General features: G+C 53.2%; 1 protein-coding gene across 1 annotated transcript in view; it reads right to left on the bottom strand.

Annotated features, from left to right (window-relative positions):
- Positions 1–333: 333 nt before the first annotated feature.
- RBPMS (RNA binding protein, mRNA processing factor) overlaps positions 334–17,542 on the bottom strand; it is a 185,323-nt gene continuing 168,114 nt past the window's right edge. The window contains exons 7-9 of the mRNA XM_030832542.3: positions 14,053–14,122; positions 7,677–7,778; positions 334–1,874 (exon numbers count right to left, since the gene is read on the bottom strand). Coding sequence (XP_030688402.1) covers positions 14,060–14,122 — 63 coding nt within the window. The 3' untranslated portion in view covers positions 334–1,874; positions 7,677–7,778; positions 14,053–14,059. The remainder of the gene's footprint in view (positions 1,875–7,676; positions 7,779–14,052; positions 14,123–17,542) is intronic.

Genomic DNA, 17,542 nt, shown 5'->3' with positions numbered 1-17,542 from the left:
AGGAGGATGTGGGGTCTGCTGAGTGCAGTAAAAGGCATCAAGAAAGGTGTGTGACTCTCCCTGGCGACCCTCCTGTGGGTCGGGAGGCTCTGGTCACGGCCGCTGCGTCCGTCAGTTAGCAGGTGCCCCCAGTAGAGCCCTGGCATGGGCTGTCCAGACTCTCCCATCCCTGCCCCTTTCTTCCCTTAGCCCCTCTGTCCTGGGCTCGAGGGCCAGTGCTTAGCTCTGTCCAGACCTGAAAATGGGAGCAAAAACGCTCCCTGGTCTGCAGTGTGGATGCACTGGGTTGCTCTTACAAAAAGGAATATGGCAAGCAGTGGTGTGACAGCTGGAATTAGCACTTTATTCTTAAAAATGACAATAGAAAAGTACCTTTAAACAGTTTATAAAAGCATAATAGACTGGGTGGAAGTTGCTGTTTTCCTTAGAAACAAGAGTACAGAACTGTCACCACGAACCAGGAGGCGATGAAGGCCTAAGCAGGGCTTGGGTGTGGCAGGGACGTTCCTTCCTGTCATTTATTGTGAGGGTGAGTGCCCCTCACCCCCGGCTCCTTTCGTTTTTTTTGTGATGAGCTTCTAAAAGTGTGTTGATCTCTTTACTTCTGATGGAAAATAATGAAACTAGAAAACCTGACACCAACCATGTATATATACTATAGTCATTAAAACATCGAAATCTTCAGCACAGCGTGAGCAGATCAGTAAGAAAGCTTGTGGTCATGTTTAGCTATATCAGCAGTTAAAAATTCTTAGGTCAATGTATTTTTACAGCCGGCTCTTCTCCAACAAGGGGGAGAGTGAGCTGCCACAGACTCTGGAAGTGTCGGCTTACCACGCTAGACTGACCGGCTTTGACGGAGTCTTGAAGCAAACTGATGAGTACTCATTCCAGACGCCAGGTAGTGTCACGGTGAGCACATGGGATTCAAGATCATGTTTTAAGTGGTGTGTCTGGCCTGCTGCTGCCAAGGCTCAGGAACACCAGCTCAGTTCAACCCATGTTTTGCAAAATCACTTGGGAGATGGGAGCTGCCCATTGCAGCCAGGTGGGCCGGGCAAAGGTGGCTGCCTCCTGGGCCCAGGCTGGCCTCCCAAGCCAAGGCTTCCCCTTAGACTCAGCACGTTCACCGGGGGAGTCGCGTGTCAGCTGGGCACACACAGGAGCGTGCTGGTAGAAGAAAAACATAAGAAAACGGCAAAACCCAACACTCGGCCCACAGTTTGTATAGTTACCTCGGGAGCTGCCGGGCTCTTCTAAGTGAGGAATGTGCTCCAAGGAAAGGCTGCTTTGCCCCGCTGGGAACCTGCCGCCGTTAGGATAGAAGCTCCTGGAGGCCTTTGATTGTCTTGCAGGGTGTCCTACTAGACCTGGAAGTAAGCCCCGAGTACTGCACTAGCAGTTCTAACATCTAACGCTGCGTTACTCGTGGACTCAGGCCAGGGAAACAGATTTCTATACATTCACCATATGATTCTGGAAATTTTGATAATATTTAAAAACATGCCTTAAACATGCAGCTTCTTTTAGAGGAAAAAAATAGATATTTTAAATTACAAGCATTCAAAAGTCAAGCACAAAATCTGTGATCCAGCCCAGTGTAAGATCATCCATCCTGTCATACTTAAAATGTTTGGTATAAAAATACTCACTCTCTTGATTTTATCGTTGACATCTTTTATGTTTCATTCGAAAATATCTCCAAACTGTACAGAAATGGCAGACCATGCGTTCACAAATAACACGGTTTCTTACAAATTATACAGTGTAAAAGAGTAAAACATTTTTATTGTATTTTTTTCTTCGAGAAAAACAGATGTGTGATAGAGGCTGTGGCAGAGTCTTGAAGGGACCAAAACTGGGCGGGTTCCAGCCTGAAACAGAAAGAAAGCATGTAAGGGCAGTGGGTCTCACAAGCGCGTGGTCTTCCTCTGAGCCACGGGGCTGTTTCGGGACACCAGTGTATAGAAGCCACGGCTCAGAGACTCCTGGTGATTCCCCACAACGGCGCATGTGTACACCTTTCTGTAAACACGGAGTATCCTCACTGACCCTCCAGATGAAGACCACTCACAAGCCAGACGCTCAGTGGTCTGGCTTTACAAACACGGGCAGTGGGTATTTAATTTCTGTTTATCTTTCTCTTACTAGAATCTTTTCAAGCCCTCCCTCCCCTGCAAGGAAACATTCATATTTGTTTTGCTTCGTGGCAGAATAAAGGACCTTTGGACAATCATCTAGACTTCGTCCCTGGCAGACCCCCGCCCTGGTCCCAGGAGTTTCGTAAACACTTCTCAGCTCCTTTGTGTCTGGATTTACTCACTTACGTGAAGGCTCTATTGTAGGTGCTCTACTCTTATTCTGTCGCTCATTTTACTTTCATCTCTCCAACTCCCCAGTCCCTTGTTTTCTTGCCATCTTACCAACAGGTCAGACTCACATAAATCTGTGATTGCCGGAAAGGTATACGTAGAAGTAATCAGCATATACTACTAGAATTTTGTATGTGGGAGGAAGCCGTCCTTGCTGTTAACAGCCCCTGTCCTGCCCTGAGTTAAACTCTTTCAGACACAGCTAATTGGATGATCTTAATGAACACTCCTCTCCTACCCAGATCCGTCCAGTGCCAGCTGGATCTAAACTATGTCCCAGTATATCTTGTCAGAGCCTAGTTTTTGGTTGACAGTACAAATGGGTAAAACTAATGAGCCACAAGTCAGAAGACCAAATACAATAACCACAAACCTGTGGCTCCTGGAAAACTCCACGGGGAGAAGGTAGGACACTGCTCTCAAGAGTAGGGATCTGGACATCCAGAACCTCTTCTCTGAAGTTCGGTTAACACTTACCTGTCTCTTCAGCTTGTTGTAACTATTAAATTAGTCCTCGCCTATCATTTAGTTACGATTATAGAAAGAATAACGAGTGTCCCCTTCGGTTTAGAAATGTTCCCAACTCGAGCTCTGGGAGCCAGGTCCCCGTGTCCTCCCTGCAGTTTCTCCGAGTTCTCTGGTACAGGATTTGTCCAGCAGGAGGTGATCACCTCCTTTAGGAAAATTCCTTTGCTTCCCCTGGTGCCCAGCACAGTAGTGGGGATCAGCCCCCCAGACTCACTCAATGCCGGAGGAATCGAAGCAGGCCAGGACCCTTCACTCCCCATCTTTGGTGCAGGTCACACGTACTGTGACACTCAGCAGGGCCAGCAGAAGGACCCCCCCCTCGTGAAAGCTACATCTCTTCTCCTGCCTGATTTCTACCCAGCAGGGGGTGGGGCACCAGGACCCCCGATCCAGCCCAGGTGTGCATGGCCTGAAGCAGGCCCGGGTGGGTGGCAGGAATGCACGTGCCCAGGGTTATGGGGGGTCACAGGGCCGGGCCTGGGCCTTGGTGCTGTAGCAGCTGACGTCCTCTAATGAACTCACGAGCCTCGGTCCCCACGAGCGTCTGATCTGCGGCCCTCTGGCTGCCAAAGGGGCCTCCCCCACCTGCCAGTCTCTGTCCGTCCACGGAGGAGGGAAACCAGCTTTGGGGACCCGGAGACGAGGCCAGCTTCCTTCCTCCTCAGTCTTGGCTTGTCAGGCCTGGAATGACAAGTCCCACGTCATTCCAAACTTGACCCCATGCCAGCAACCCAAGCCGTGGATGTCGTCGATTCCAGGAAACCAGGGCCAAGGAACAGCAGTTCCCACTTCGGAACAACTCACAGGGGACAGCAGCGGGCAGCCCGTAGGCTCTGGGAACCTGAGGGGCGTCTCACAGAGCATGGGCTTGGAGAGGGCCGCCCACTAGTTTAGGAAGGACAAAGCTCTTACAGCCCCTGGCTCGGTGAGGCAGGGCCTGCCTGGTCTAGGTCTGCTTGCTTCTCCGGAGCTCAAAGGCCACCTTCAGGCAAGTGCACGTTGCCAGCTCCCGGGCAGTTCTCCCCATTCCCATCAGCTCTGCCCTGGGCGTTTCTGCCATGACCTCAAAGGCAACGCGTCTCTACCGAGACTCACCACTTGGCCTTCACACGGATGCGTCCCAGACACGCCCTGCACTCTCTGACACTCTGACACCGCCATCGCCGGCTTGGTTCGCCCCTCCCGGTACGTGTTTCCACTAGACCATGCATTTCGCTTTGGGCAGTAAGGTGACAATTCCTAAAGCACCTCCCGCTACCTGGCTCAGATCTCCGCTGCCTCTCCAAGACCCTCAAAACCTTGATCAAAATCCATTTTCCACAAGACCACACAGTCATTCTTACGTGCCCCGCTTCTGTTAGTGTATTTCCGCATACACAAACCCTACTATCTGTCAAAACTCAGTTTAAGCACCACTTCCTCCAGCCTTTCCTGATCCCTTCAGGCTGCAGGGCTTTCTCATCTCCTGGCTGGAGCTCTCACGGTCCAGGCCACTTACTTGGCTTTCACAAGGATTACTTCCCTCCCTGAGACCGTCTCCACCATCCTCTACTCCAGACATAGTCGCTTGCATGTAGCAAAAATGCAGACACCTGGACTCTAGGACAAATGAAACGGGAACGATGGGCTATTAATGGGACATGGCCCCCAGCCTTGATCATGCCCAGGCTAGGCTGAGAGCCAGGAGACTGTGCCTGGGGCCCACGTGGGGCTCTGCACACCGGCCCTGACAGGGCCTCTACAGAAAGCTGATGCGGGGACTGGGAAGGCGCCCCAGCTTTCTGAGGCGATAAGCAACACACCCGACTTAAGGGTCCTCTGTCCCCTTCCTGGGCCCCTGAGCAGGAAGAAAGATGGACGGGGCTGGTTAATCTAAGGCTGCGTAGAAAGTCGGATCTTTTGAAGTGAAAAAGAACAGGGAGGGAAGAAACAAAGAAAGGGGTGAGAGTCGATAGTTTCCTGAGCTTTTCCGCTTTTCCATAACTGTGTTGGGTAAATGCAGTTCTCACATGGGAAAAGAATGCGTCCGCATTGCCATAGATGTTCCAGACTGAATAGAAGGTCAGAATGTGGCTATTTCAATCCCTGTAAACAAGGAAAGGGGTTTAGCTAGGAACGGAGTTCAAACCTTGGAATGTATTAACAAGGACATTTTAAACAGAAAGCAAAGACATCCGGGAACACAGAGCACCATGGGGGGTGGGAGAGAGTCAGGCTCTGTTTACAGAGCAGACTCTCCTCACAGAACCTTTCCGGAAAGGGGGTCAACTATGACATGCATGTGATGGGATAAACAAGGGAAGAAAATGTGTATAAAATCTTGTCTGAAGCAGGTCACCACTGTCTCTATTTGAAGGCAATGGAGTGTCTCCCTGTGTCTTAAGGAATATTACACAATTCTAAACCAGTTCATTTCAGCTGTCCTCGATGGAGATCACTGTGTGTCCCTCAGCGCTTGGGGACAGCTGCCGATGGGTATGGGTCATGGTGCCGGCTGCCCTGGTGGGGTTAGGGGTGGCCAACGCCGAGACCCACGGGAGAGGCTGCTCTTCCCCGAGGCAGCTTGGTAGGTTGGTAAGTTAGAGTGTGTTGATCCAAGCGCCTTGTGAGTGTTTTCTCCCAGCAAGAAGAAAATCCTCTTTCTGTTTCCCCCCAATCCATTTGTATCTATACTTGGCCTATTTACTAATGATTTTTTCCCCAAGAGTTTTTCTAACATTTATTCATTTTTACTATAAGGTAAGAAATATTCCCTTCCATCCAAATCCCAACATCATATGACTAAGGTTTTTAATAAGAGTGGTTTAGTTTTCATTTTATACCTGTCAGCTTGACTTTTGAAAAATCAAATGCTAGTACTAATTTGTAACACAAAGACTAACATTTTAAAAGCTTCACAGTCTATAGAGTCTCCAGGGAACAGTCATCTGTGGTTAGAAACTCCTCCCTATTCTAAAGATGCATGCCCTGCACCGGCGCACCACTGGCCACGGACACGAGCTCACGCTGGCCGCCCCCACTGTGGCCCTGGGTGGACGCCAGCCCTCACCCTCAGGAGGCCCGCCCTCGGGGCCAGAGATCCTCCCTCCTCACAGGCCAGGCCTATCTCTGCAGTGCTGGCTGACTTCAGAGCTGGGGAGGGGAAAGCCTCCTCCACACTCTTGTAACCGATGGGTGGCCTGGGGCTGGTAAGCCCCACTGTGAACACGGCTAGTGCTGAAGACCCCGTCCACGCGGGCCACCCAGGACCGAGCCGGTTCTCCTCCCCACTGTCACCAGGCCCTTCCACTGTCTGCAGAGAGTCACCACACGCTCCAGCTGCTGCTGCTTCCTGACGGGGCTCATCTGCTTGTGCCCGAATTACTGAGATATGGGCTGATTTACTACACTAAAAATAAATAATAATAAAAAATCCCTACTCTAAACCTGCTTCTAAAAAAATTGTATGGGTGGCTGCTCATTGGTCCTTAAATTTCCCCAGAGGAGAGAGAAAGCAAAGCAAGATCTTGCCTTTTTAAACAGTTTTACTGAGTGGTATTATCCATAAGAATACCGTGGACACTTCTGTTAAGGACCACGAGAAGAGGAAAACCTGATGGATCAGAAGGCTGTAGAACTAGTGGGACATCTCTTGGCTGCCCTGTGTGACGTGGAAAACTCTACCTGTCGGTCAGTTTCGTTAGTGTGAGAAACAGACGTCAGTGGGAAAAAAGACCCCAAGTGCCTGATGCCGGCTCCCCAACCAGGCAGGGTGGGCAGGCTGCACGCGCCCACTACACGCGCCTCGGGGGGGCACTGAGAGGCGGGCTTCTGAGCACGAGATGACTTATGCCCCGAATGTGGTAATGACCTCCTAGGCCCAGCTGCCTGGTTCTCTGCCCTTAGCAGGAATCCTGTTCTCTTTATGACTCATCCTTTCTTTATAGGCCCCTCACAGGGATGAAATCTGCCACCTTATTTGGGCTGGGACATAATTGCTGCTGGCCTGCCCCTGGCATTCCTGCTGTTCTAGGTCAAGCTTTCCAAAGAGACTGGAAGCCCCACGTGTGGTGCCCAGCAGGCAGGTCGCCTCCTGGAACCCTGCTGCACGACTGTTCTGAGACAACGCTTACTGCCCGCAGTGAAAGAACCGAGCAGTGACAGCTGGTAGTGACGGAGAAGACGGACAAATCACCCAAATCTTCACCACTAGAAAAGCCGCGCAGTTTAGGAGTCCACTTAGACTCCATTATAGTTCAGTCATGCCCAAGGGCAATTGCCCTGTTTCTTGAGAGGCTCAGAATGTCTCCAAGTCATCAAGAAAGGGCTGCACTATATTCAGTATAACTGGATTAATAGATCAAAAGGAATATACATACTACATCTGAAGATTTCCACCAAAATGGTTAATTAAAAAAAAAAAAGCCTTAGGGCTTCAAGGGAAAAACTTCATTCATATATATGTTCCCTTTGATGGAATACCTCATGCCCGGATACTGCTGGAGGAGGTGTTGACAGCCTCACCCAGCAAGGCTGTGAGGACCAAGCACTGGGTGACGCGCTCTGAGAGCCCGCAGAGCTCACCTGCTACCCCGGGACGCCTTTCCCTCAGCAGACGGCAGCTGGAGGAGACGAGCGCACGCCGGTCCCGAGCGCCCACCGCAGCCCCTGGAGGGGCCCCACCCACCGGGGATGCTGGTGGGATGGCCCCGACTACACCACTCCACGCGGTCGTGCCCTGCCCGGGACACGCTGCTTCTTGGGAGGAACCGTTCAGTCTCTGAGTCTGGAACTCACCAGCGCGCTCCAGTTTTGTAGAACAGCTCGAGAACAGGAGCCACTTGAAGATTGCGTTAATACCCACAAGACAGATTGCAGCCACCATCACACACCTGGAACCTGGGGTGGAGAAAGAGATGAGCCGTTAACACCCGCGGTGACAGCAACCCCGGCTGCCGGCTTCCCCGGGCCTGTTCCGAGGGTAAAGAGCTGCAAGGCAAAGGCACCAGCACCAAAGGCCCCCACTGCTGAGCTTGAGGACAAGCTCCACCTGGGAGTGCCACGAAGCGCTCTCACTGGGACGTGGCGCAGCCAGCGGGAGGCGGCTCTCGGGGGCCGGGGTGCCCGGCAGCAGAGGGGGGCTCCCAGGGACTCCCTGCAGCAAGCCCAGTGGGGAGGGCACCTGGAGAAAAGCTGCCCCTTTAGGAGCACCAGGGCATAAGCCCCCCGGGGGCAGACAGGCAGGGCCTCTGCACACACGTCCCCCAGGACTAGACAGAGGAAAGGCACGGGATCTGAGGGCCCCCGAGAGCAGCCCGAAACCTAACCAACTCCAGGGGCCGCCCCAGACCCCAGGGACAACTCTGGTCAGCCCAAGGCCACAGAAGCAACCCTCCAGGAGAACCCTGCGCTGTCACGTGCACCAATGAACTCGACTTTGCTCCGGGCACCTACTAGGAAACAAAACCCAAAAGCTAACACTTGGGAACATACCCTGCTATTCCCAGTGTCTGAGAATTCTGAGGCAGGAAGAGGCAGACACTTCGCGAGGAACACATTTTTAATATTCTTCCTGCAGGCATGGCTGCCTCCGCGCTGGCTGGTTTCATCAAGAATTCCTGGTGCTGAGGAAGGAAGGCCTTCGCCCAGCACGTGGACACCGGTGCCCGATTCCCCGCTAACGTTCCTCAAGTCTTCAGCGCTGCTCTCCTTCCCAGGACAGAGAACCTGCTTCTGGCGCACAGGGCTTTGTGGACAGGAGCGCACGATGTGCTGTGGAAAGCTGCCCCGGGATGCTGCAGGGAGACCATGCCCTGCGCTCAGACGGCCTCTGGGGTGATGCGGCAGGCTGAAGGAAAGATCGCCTTCCCAGGGCATCTCTCTTCTCAGAGTCAGGAAAAAAAAAAAGTTTTCCCCAGAATTTCACTATAAAAACATTGAAAGATGAGTAGATGTGATTCTAGTCTCCTGGTAGAAGTTGGGTTGAGGACAGAAAAATAAATGTTCACCCCTGGAAACAAAACCTATCATCTGACCCAAGTTTCCCCGGCCGTGTCCACACTTGCCGGGCACAGGCAAGGAGGGAGGGAGGGTGTGCCTGCAGACCCAGGGTGCCTCCTGGGGCGGCCAGACCAAGGCTGCCTTTTTAGGATGGCTGTCGTTTAGGAAATCACATTGATGACCAGATTCCTCTCAGCCTCTGGGCTGAAGCTAGTTGGGAGGACTGAGGACTGGTGGTTTAGGAGTCCTGGGACCCTGGCTTCTGGGCCCGGGTTCTGGGAGACCAGGGTTTTATCAGCAAGCCGCTCTTTGCAGTTACTGTATCAACAACACTTGTCCGCACGCCGGGCTCAGCGGGTGGGCAGAGAGAACACGTGGGCCAGAGTCTGCTTTGCAGAGACCCCGGGAGCGGACTCCCCAAAGAACACAAAACACCAGAGGGGAGTCCCAACGCGTTCACCTCTATGTAGAGCACGCCGGCTTTCTGAAGCTCTCAGCCACTCAGAGAGCTGATGGCAGTGGACGGTCGGCTCCTGCAGGTGGCCTTGCCCTGCGACTGCTGAAACGCCGAGGCTCAGTGTCCTGATCTTAACATGCGGCCGCGATCTGTGACCTTCCTCCAGGGGCCGGGCAGGCAGCTCCCTGGTGCACGTGCTCGGGGGCCTCCGTGTCCCAGCCAGACTCACAGAATAGACCACGGGTGAAGGGGGAGCCACAGCTGACTGCGCTGGCTGTCACAAGAGTCCTGGTTGGCACATGGCTCGACAGGTGCTAGGAGGTGGTTAGCAGAAAGCCAGAAGGGACGCCACCACCCCAGTACCTGGCAGGAGGCAGGTTCTCAGGCCCGTCCCTACTTTCTGACTCACACAGGAAGCAAAACAGACCCCGGGGCTCAGGGTGAGGGAATCAGAACCAGGGCACGTGGAGACCCCTCTCAGGGAAGGGCTCATCCACTCGGGCCGCCGGGCACCTTCTGCCAGCGCTGCCTTCAAGCCCCACCCAGCCCAAGCCTGTTCACTTGGATGAAGCAAAAGGGAGGGGAGAAGAGGAACAGAGAAGTTAAACTGCCCTCTAAGCTTGAGTAAAGTGAGGTCTGTTCTGAAAAAAGAACCCCATATAAATCTGGGAGAGATTTCATCTCTGCTCCCGTGTGCAGGGAAGCACCTGCTGACCCCTCACAGTCGCCGTCTTTCCTTGATTGGCATTTTTCCATTAGCCCTTCTCACCACCCGACCTACTGTTTACTTTAGTATTTTATTACTCTTCTCCCTGTTACAGAATGTCACCTCCACCAAGTCAAGGGTTTTGTCTGCTTCTGTCCACTGTAGTATCTGCAACGCCCAGAACAGTACCTTATATCCCGCAGATGGTCACTGAATATGTATTGTGTCAATGGCCTTACGTGTGACTGAAAGACCTTAGTTCATAGAAGACAAGGGAAGGACCCTGGGGCCTCTTCTAGGCAGAAGGCAGGGGGTGAGTGCCTGAAGCCACAGCAGCTGTCTGGGCTTCCATGAAGACTGCCCTTCCTACCCTGCTAAGCTCTAAGTGCTGCCTGGACATCCAGCAGCTGGGGCTCTCCGGATCGTGGCTGTATCCCCAAGGCGCTTGTGCTCACAGCCAAAGACAGACTAGGCCATTCCTCCCCAAAACTAAACAAAAGGAACAAACAGGTTCAAATTCTTATCCCTTGCCATGTTCTCCTTTAGTTCGGTGAGGCCGTGACTACACATGCTTATAATTTCTATGCTGTGGTCTCGGTCCCCGGCCAGGGAAATTTCATGAGTTCTTTAAGAACACCCTCCCACGTCCACTCCAACTCTAATTCTTTCTCCCCTCTTTTTTCTGATTTATTTAACTACATTTGGATACCCAACCAGGAAGACTGCATAACCCTTATTCCTTGTAAGGAGTGACTACAGAGCTGCTCATGCTTTTCTATCCTCAACCCATCTGGGAAATTGATCACTGCCAATCATTACTGTGTTTCCTGGGGTTCTCGGCCACATGGCTGACCCATTAGCAAAACTCTGTAGTGATGTGCACACGCTGTAACCAGACTGAACACCGTCTGTCAAGCAAGATGTTGAACAAATTAAAACGTAACACCCACCCCTCTGACGACCACCATTCTGATGGCCTTACTTACGCCGCTGATGGCGGTCCGCACACACACCCACCTCCTTTGGAGCGCTCCTCTCTTTGGAGCATCCTGGGCAATAATTCTCCTTTCTCTTTAAAACTTGTGTCCATGGCTCTTGCCCCTTAGAACTGAAGCTCTTCAGGGGCACAGGTCTCGTTTCACACATTTTTTTTTTTTTTTTTTGCAGTATGCAGGCCTCTCACTGCTGTGGCCTCTCCCGTTGCGGAGCACAGGCTCCGGACATGCAGGCTCAGCGGCCATGGCTCACGGGCCCAGCCGCTCCGCAGCACGTGGGATCCTCCCGGACCGGGGCACGAACCCGTGTCCCCTCATCGGCAGGCGGACTCTCAACCACTGCGCCACCAGGGAAGCCCTCACACATTTTTATATCTACCATATAGTAGATAAATAACACATGTTTAAAGAATAAAGAGCTTATTTACTTTTCTAGTCTAGTCACTGATTTCCCTTTAGAAATAAGCGCTCAGACTGGGTCAATTAAAAATCCCTGAAGGACCTCCGGGAGAACAGGCCTGGAATGTTCAGGATCCAGGAGGAGGCAGCCCTGACGTTCCACACATCAGAAGTGACGCCGGTCTGCGTACAGGTCCTTATGTCTGATACCAGATGTCACTCCTGCCCCCATTCCGGTGCTGTCTTTCCAGGGGGGAAGAAAGCCCCTTCCAGTGAGTGCAGGAAGGCCATGTGGGCCAGTGGTTCCACTGGTGGCACTTTTGCCCTTTTCTGGAGACTCATCTTGCTCTAAAATGTTGGTTATTTCATCAGCACCACTGTTTTCAGTTCTCACTCACGTCTCCTTAAGATTACACAGCCTGGATTATTAGCTGTCTTGGAAAGGACTTGATCCAAGAGACGAGAAGGAGCCTGGGTAATGGAGCCATACTGAGCTGGTCTAACTTCAGGCAGGATGGGAGTCCCAACCCCAAGTGCAGTGCAATGAGTTCAGTGATCTATCCTCCTCCCGAACTACCTCCTCTCCCCCACTCCCTTCAGACCCCAAGGAAGGAGCCTGGCCCATGGCCCAAGTTTATCTCAGAACAATGATGCACCCACCGGAGACATTACATCTTTATGCAGATCCTACAGTGTTTCAGAAGCCATACTTCCAGGGCAGTGGGGAGCAACTGCTGGCCCTTCTCTGGTAGCCACGCCGCCTCTAGATCTCTGGGGAATGGAGCTAGATCTCTTCGACTGCTTACCAATCCTGCCTTCTCTCTCCTTGGGCCCTATGCCACCACCATCTTTTGCCAACTGGAACTGCCAAAATCTTACTCAGCTTTCCTACAGCATTTGACGCTGCAGACCAGGCAGCTCAACACTGCCCTCCCCGGGCGCCGTGCCGCCCCTGTCCCTGGTCACTCTTCACTCTCAACAAGCGGACCCCTTGCATCCAGGAGAGCCTCCAGGTTCTGTCCCACCGACCTCACCTCCGATTTCATTCATTTCCTCAACTATCAGCTTCTGCAAAAACTGCCAGATCTACATTTCACCCCATGAACTCTCTCATGAGCTTCAGAATTTCTGGTTTTCTTATCCTAGACGCCTCTAGGTGAATACCTACCAGCCTCCGAAAATTAAGAGATAAACACTGTCACAGAGAGGTACCTGGGAACAGTGCCTTCTGGAGCTGTATAACACGACAGCGCTAGACCAGTGTCATCCAGTAACGGAGAAGGTTCCCACACAACAAATGCCTAAGGCTTTTCGGAACAGAGAAACAATGGCCGGGGATATATAAATTAAATTTAAAAATTAATTATGGGCACATGGATATGAAGCATGGATTCAGGAAATTCTGGACTTAAAGGGACTCCAGAATATACCTCAAAAGCTTAAAATTTATATTTTCAGGGAGAAAAAAGTCACCCTTAAATAGCAAACTAAGATTTCACACAATAGTAAAACATTGTAAAGAACATTTTAGGTGTCTAGCATGGACGGCTGACTTCACCTTTCTAAGAAAGGACATTGGAAACACACTGTCACTAACATTACCATTTCATTTTAAAAGGGTACTTTAACACACGCAGAAGAACAATTTCAGAATAAGGGACAAATACAAGTCGCTTTAAGGAAAGAATCCTGGTGTTCCCCCTATAATCACATATTAGTGACAAGTGTCAAGAGGTGACTCCTGGTCCAAGGGTTATACGTATGGGTGCCCCTGGTGTAGGTTCTGGATAAGAGGTGAGGGCACGGTTTCCCAAGGCGTGTGCTATGTAAAACATTAGTCTCCTAAGATGGTGCGAGAAAAGGGTTTCCTGGTCTCAAATAAGTTTGAGAAACACTGCATCCTCGAGTTTCCTAATCTTCAAGATTCACGATGCTCATATTGTTATAAAGGCTCTGAGAATTGTTTGGTAAAAAATCTTTTTAACTCTGACCTTAGAAGCGTGTAAGTCTCTGTCCACGGTTACACCCGAGGCCAAGTGCTCTTTGACCACACTCAGAAATATGTCAGCTCAGGGGAAGAAAAGGTACAATCCTAACTTATTGAAGTTGATGTCTTAAAGCACAAAAGTGTCATCCTTTGACTTACTTATTGCCAGGGCCAGAGAAAGAATCCTCACTGGTCGGGGTGTGGGTTGACTGGCCCCTCCGACGCTCCTGTGTGGGATTTCTGGTACTCTGACACCCAACACTAATCCTTCTGTTTGGTGAGGCCCTTCCTTCTGACCTAGGACCGGAGCCCCCTGGAAGCGCTGACCTTTTACGGTGCTAAGAACTTCAGTAACTGAAATCTGCACTCAGCGGTTCCCCTGGTAATTGAAACGAAGGTGACATGAGCCACTAACTGAGACTTCAGGTCAACAGGGCAACTTGCCTGTGCAAAGTAAACCCCGGAACTCTCTGGGCCACAAGGAGTTTGCCGGGTGACTGTTAACGAGCACGGACAAGCCCAGGAGTAGGCGCTGAGGCAGGATGACAGCCACCCAGTTATCAAACGTCTGCTCTGGCCTGGGCTCATCCAGGCACTGGACACAGTTCTCATTGAAACCAAGTACTTACATGGGATTCAGCAGAACTGACGGGACTTCCAGCCCTGAGAAGTAGCCTCGGAGGGAGGGAGCCAGCGCATCTGGAAAGACACAAGGGGAGAAGGTGTGAACCAGGGCTCCCCCTGCCCGCCCGTACATCCACACTCCTCACAGGGCGTCCTGCTGGGCTGCTGCCCCCTTTCCTGTCCCCAGGCAGCGCCCACTCATCCTTGCCCCCGGGCAGCTCTCCCCCCAGGGGCTGGAAAGCATTGGAGCCGCATCCTGAGGAATCCTCCACAGGACCAAGCTCTCACGGAGCAGCCGGGGTCCAGCAGCTGCCCCGCTCCCAGCTTCCTTCTCCGCTAACAGCCACTGCTGGGCTGAAATCTGGCCCAGCGAGCCCCCTTTTCCATGCTCACTCAGCAGCACCTGGGCTGGGGGCCAGGCTGCCTAATGGCTTTCTGAGTAGCCTGTGGCAACACATATCAGCTTTGATAAGGAAGGGATGCTTCCCGACACCATCCACGCCAGTGGTCTGGCCAGGAAGCCTTTTGAGATTCTGCTCCTATTCTTTTAGAAAGGGTCCTGGCCTCTTGGCCCTGCGGGGTGTCTGTCTGCTCACTCTGCTGAGCCCCACCTCCCCCATTAGGTTTCCAAAATGAAAGGCCAGCCCCAAACACAAATGGATGGCGATGCTCTGTGCACTGGCAGGATGTTCCCATCCTGTAATGAGGAGAATGTGAAAAAACAAACAAAAGGGCGAGCGCACTATGGCTTTGACAGATGTCCATCTATTGGCACCGTCGGTTTTGACCCTAAGCCTTTGGACAGAGGCGAGAGATGCCCGTTTACCGCTGCGTCTGTTTACACCGAAGAGGGACGACCTCCCCACCGGCCTGTGAGCAACACAGGAAGCAGCGCTGGGCGTGGTGGCGGGAGAGCAGATTACAGTGAAGGGGGAGGCTGCCAGCACAGGGAGGTGGCATACTCCCAAGCATGGCAGGAGGAAGACTGCTCTTTACTTGGGTCTGGCCCAAACCGGTTCACGTGAGAACGTTTCTAGAGTGGAATGTGATGCTGGGAGGAATTTTACCCTGGCAAATCAACTTCCGTAGTTTAATGAAATAAAATCTGCAGCAGAACCCCTTTTTCATGTGGCATCTTATTCACATCTCCAAAGCATAAACAGATGAAGCAGCAGTCTGGCTGACACAGAGGTGCAGGGGGCCTAAGGCATTGATGGAGACCTTCCGCCTCATCTTACCTGACTTGTACAGGTGGGGAAATCAGCTGAGGGCTGGGTTTTCTGAATGATGTCCACCATGGTCACAGAGCCCAGTGGGCTCGGGGCTGGGTCAGAATCCAGGGCTCAGGCTCCACCAGCTCTAACTTGATTCCAAAACCTGGGCTGTCTAGGAATGGGCCCGGGAGAGCCCACGTAGCACCCCTGGCCTCTCCCCCTGGTCCACACGCACAAGTGCGCGGAGTTCCCTTTGACCCCACGGGCCTCCTTCACAGAGCGGCTACTTCCCTCTGGCTGTCACTGCAGGGTGAGGGGCCACACTGGGGCACTCTGTCCCAGCTGGGAGGAGAGGTGTCTGGCCTCACTTACTCAGGAGGCTTCATAGGACCAGGGTGCAGCTTCTGCCTACACCAGGACTCCATTTCGGGGAAACCGCTGGGCCGGCTGTGCCTTAGAGACCCGCCAGAGCAGCACGTCAGATATGACTGGAAATCAGTTTACCAGCCAAAGTGGTCCCCCGCGTTGGCAGAGGGCAGAGCTGTATTCCTTCGGAGCCACCAGCTGGTACTGAAGCTCATTTAAGACAGAGCCAGAGTCCTTTCAACACTCATAGCAATTAAGGGGACGGGGACCAAAAACACTGCATGCAGGTAGGCTAAATACACGTCACGGGGGGAACTTAGGAGGGTAGGCAGGGCAGAGGGAGAGAAAGAAAGAGGGGACGTGTGGAGGCAGGAGGCCGGGAAGGGAGAGGGAGGGTAGAGTACAGGGGAGGAGGGGCAGAGGGCAGAAGGGAGGGAGGGGAGGAAGAGACTCAAAGAAAAAACTCATACCTACCCATGGCTTACGGCTTTGGGCATCTGAATCCACTTGCTCACTAAGCAAAGGGCAGAGGTGGAGCTGCCTTCCCGAGACAGGTGGTAAAGGATGGGGTGGGGACGTGGAACCTAAGCGCACACTGGAGGGGGCGGGGCCGTGCGCACCGGGGTCGTGGGAGCGCGGTGGTGACAGCTGGTGCTGCCCGGGTGCTGCCGGGTGCGGGGCGGGAGCGCTGAGCCCAAGGAGGCCAAGACGCGTTGGTGGTCAACGGAGGAGGCACGGGACAGGGGCTGCCCGAGGAGGGGAGAGCCGCAGAGTGGCTGGCAGGAGCCTCGCTTCGATGCAGGTGAAGCCCCTCCCGCCCTGCACGCCCGCTCGAGCCTCTCCACGCACACACGGCCTCGCACTCTCCCCGGCCGGCCGCGGGCGACGCGCGGGCCGGCGGAAGCTGAGCCCCGGGCTCCAGGGTAAGATGCGCTCGGCCGAGCAGAGGTGAAGTCGGCCCACTGGCTGATGCTCAGGGAGGGTGTGGCGGCCACGCAGCAGACGGGCCCCGAGATCCATCCCTCTCGTGCCCCACGGCTGGACACCACCGCGCCTGCCTGCGTCGGCTCTGTGAGGCCACTTCCTCAGAAGGCAGGTGGCCGAGCCCGCACTTCTCATCAGCACTGTCCCTGGGCCCGCAGAGCACAGAGCAGCAGAGCTCACCGGGCAAAACCCGATCTCAGGCAGCCAGCCCCGAGGAACAAGCTGCTCTGTGCTAATTACCGCTGTCTGGGAAAACACGGTTCTTCCTTAACACCCACTCAGGCTGCTCTTCTGCTGTGGTTTTTGGCCCCGGGTCACTCGCGGCCACTCCTGCCCAGTGCCTAGGGGCTACTTAGATGCGTCACAAACACCGGGGAGACCCATGATTCCCCGACTCCAGCTCCAGGGACAATCCAGCAGGGATGCAGTCTACGCAGCTGACCACCCTCGTAAGGCAACGGTCCTGTCTGCAGAAAAATGCACGTGTGCTCAATCACACATACACAGCTGCACGCTCACAACCTTGTATGCAATTCCAGGGGCCTCAGAAATCCCTGCAGGAGCCTCTAACATCATTCCTACGATCCAAGCTAACACTGATCTTTACTCTGTGCCAGAGACTGCGAAGCACATCACAGAAACTGTGACATATAAATGAATAAGCAACACAGAAGACGCTGGGACCCTTCCCCCAGAGCTTCATAACGCCGACAGTTATTACTGTCACGATTCACCACCCAGGGCGCACACTGGGATGCCACCATGACACTTCTGCAGGAACGCTGCTCTCAAATGCAGTGGCCCTGCAAGGGTAACACGGAAGTCTCCATCACCTCAGCCTCGTACCAGCTCCTGTGACTGGGGACAGACTGGTGACAGACAGGAGGGCCGCCAGAAAAAGAAATGACTCAGAGCAAAGATAAAGTGGAGT

The sequence above is a fragment of the Globicephala melas genome, chromosome 21, assembly GCF_963455315.2.
Source record: "Globicephala melas chromosome 21, mGloMel1.2, whole genome shotgun sequence".
NCBI lineage: Eukaryota > Metazoa > Chordata > Mammalia > Artiodactyla > Delphinidae > Globicephala > Globicephala melas.
The sequence above is the reverse complement of the archived record's forward strand: the minus strand, read 5'-3'. Positions and strand labels throughout refer to the sequence as shown.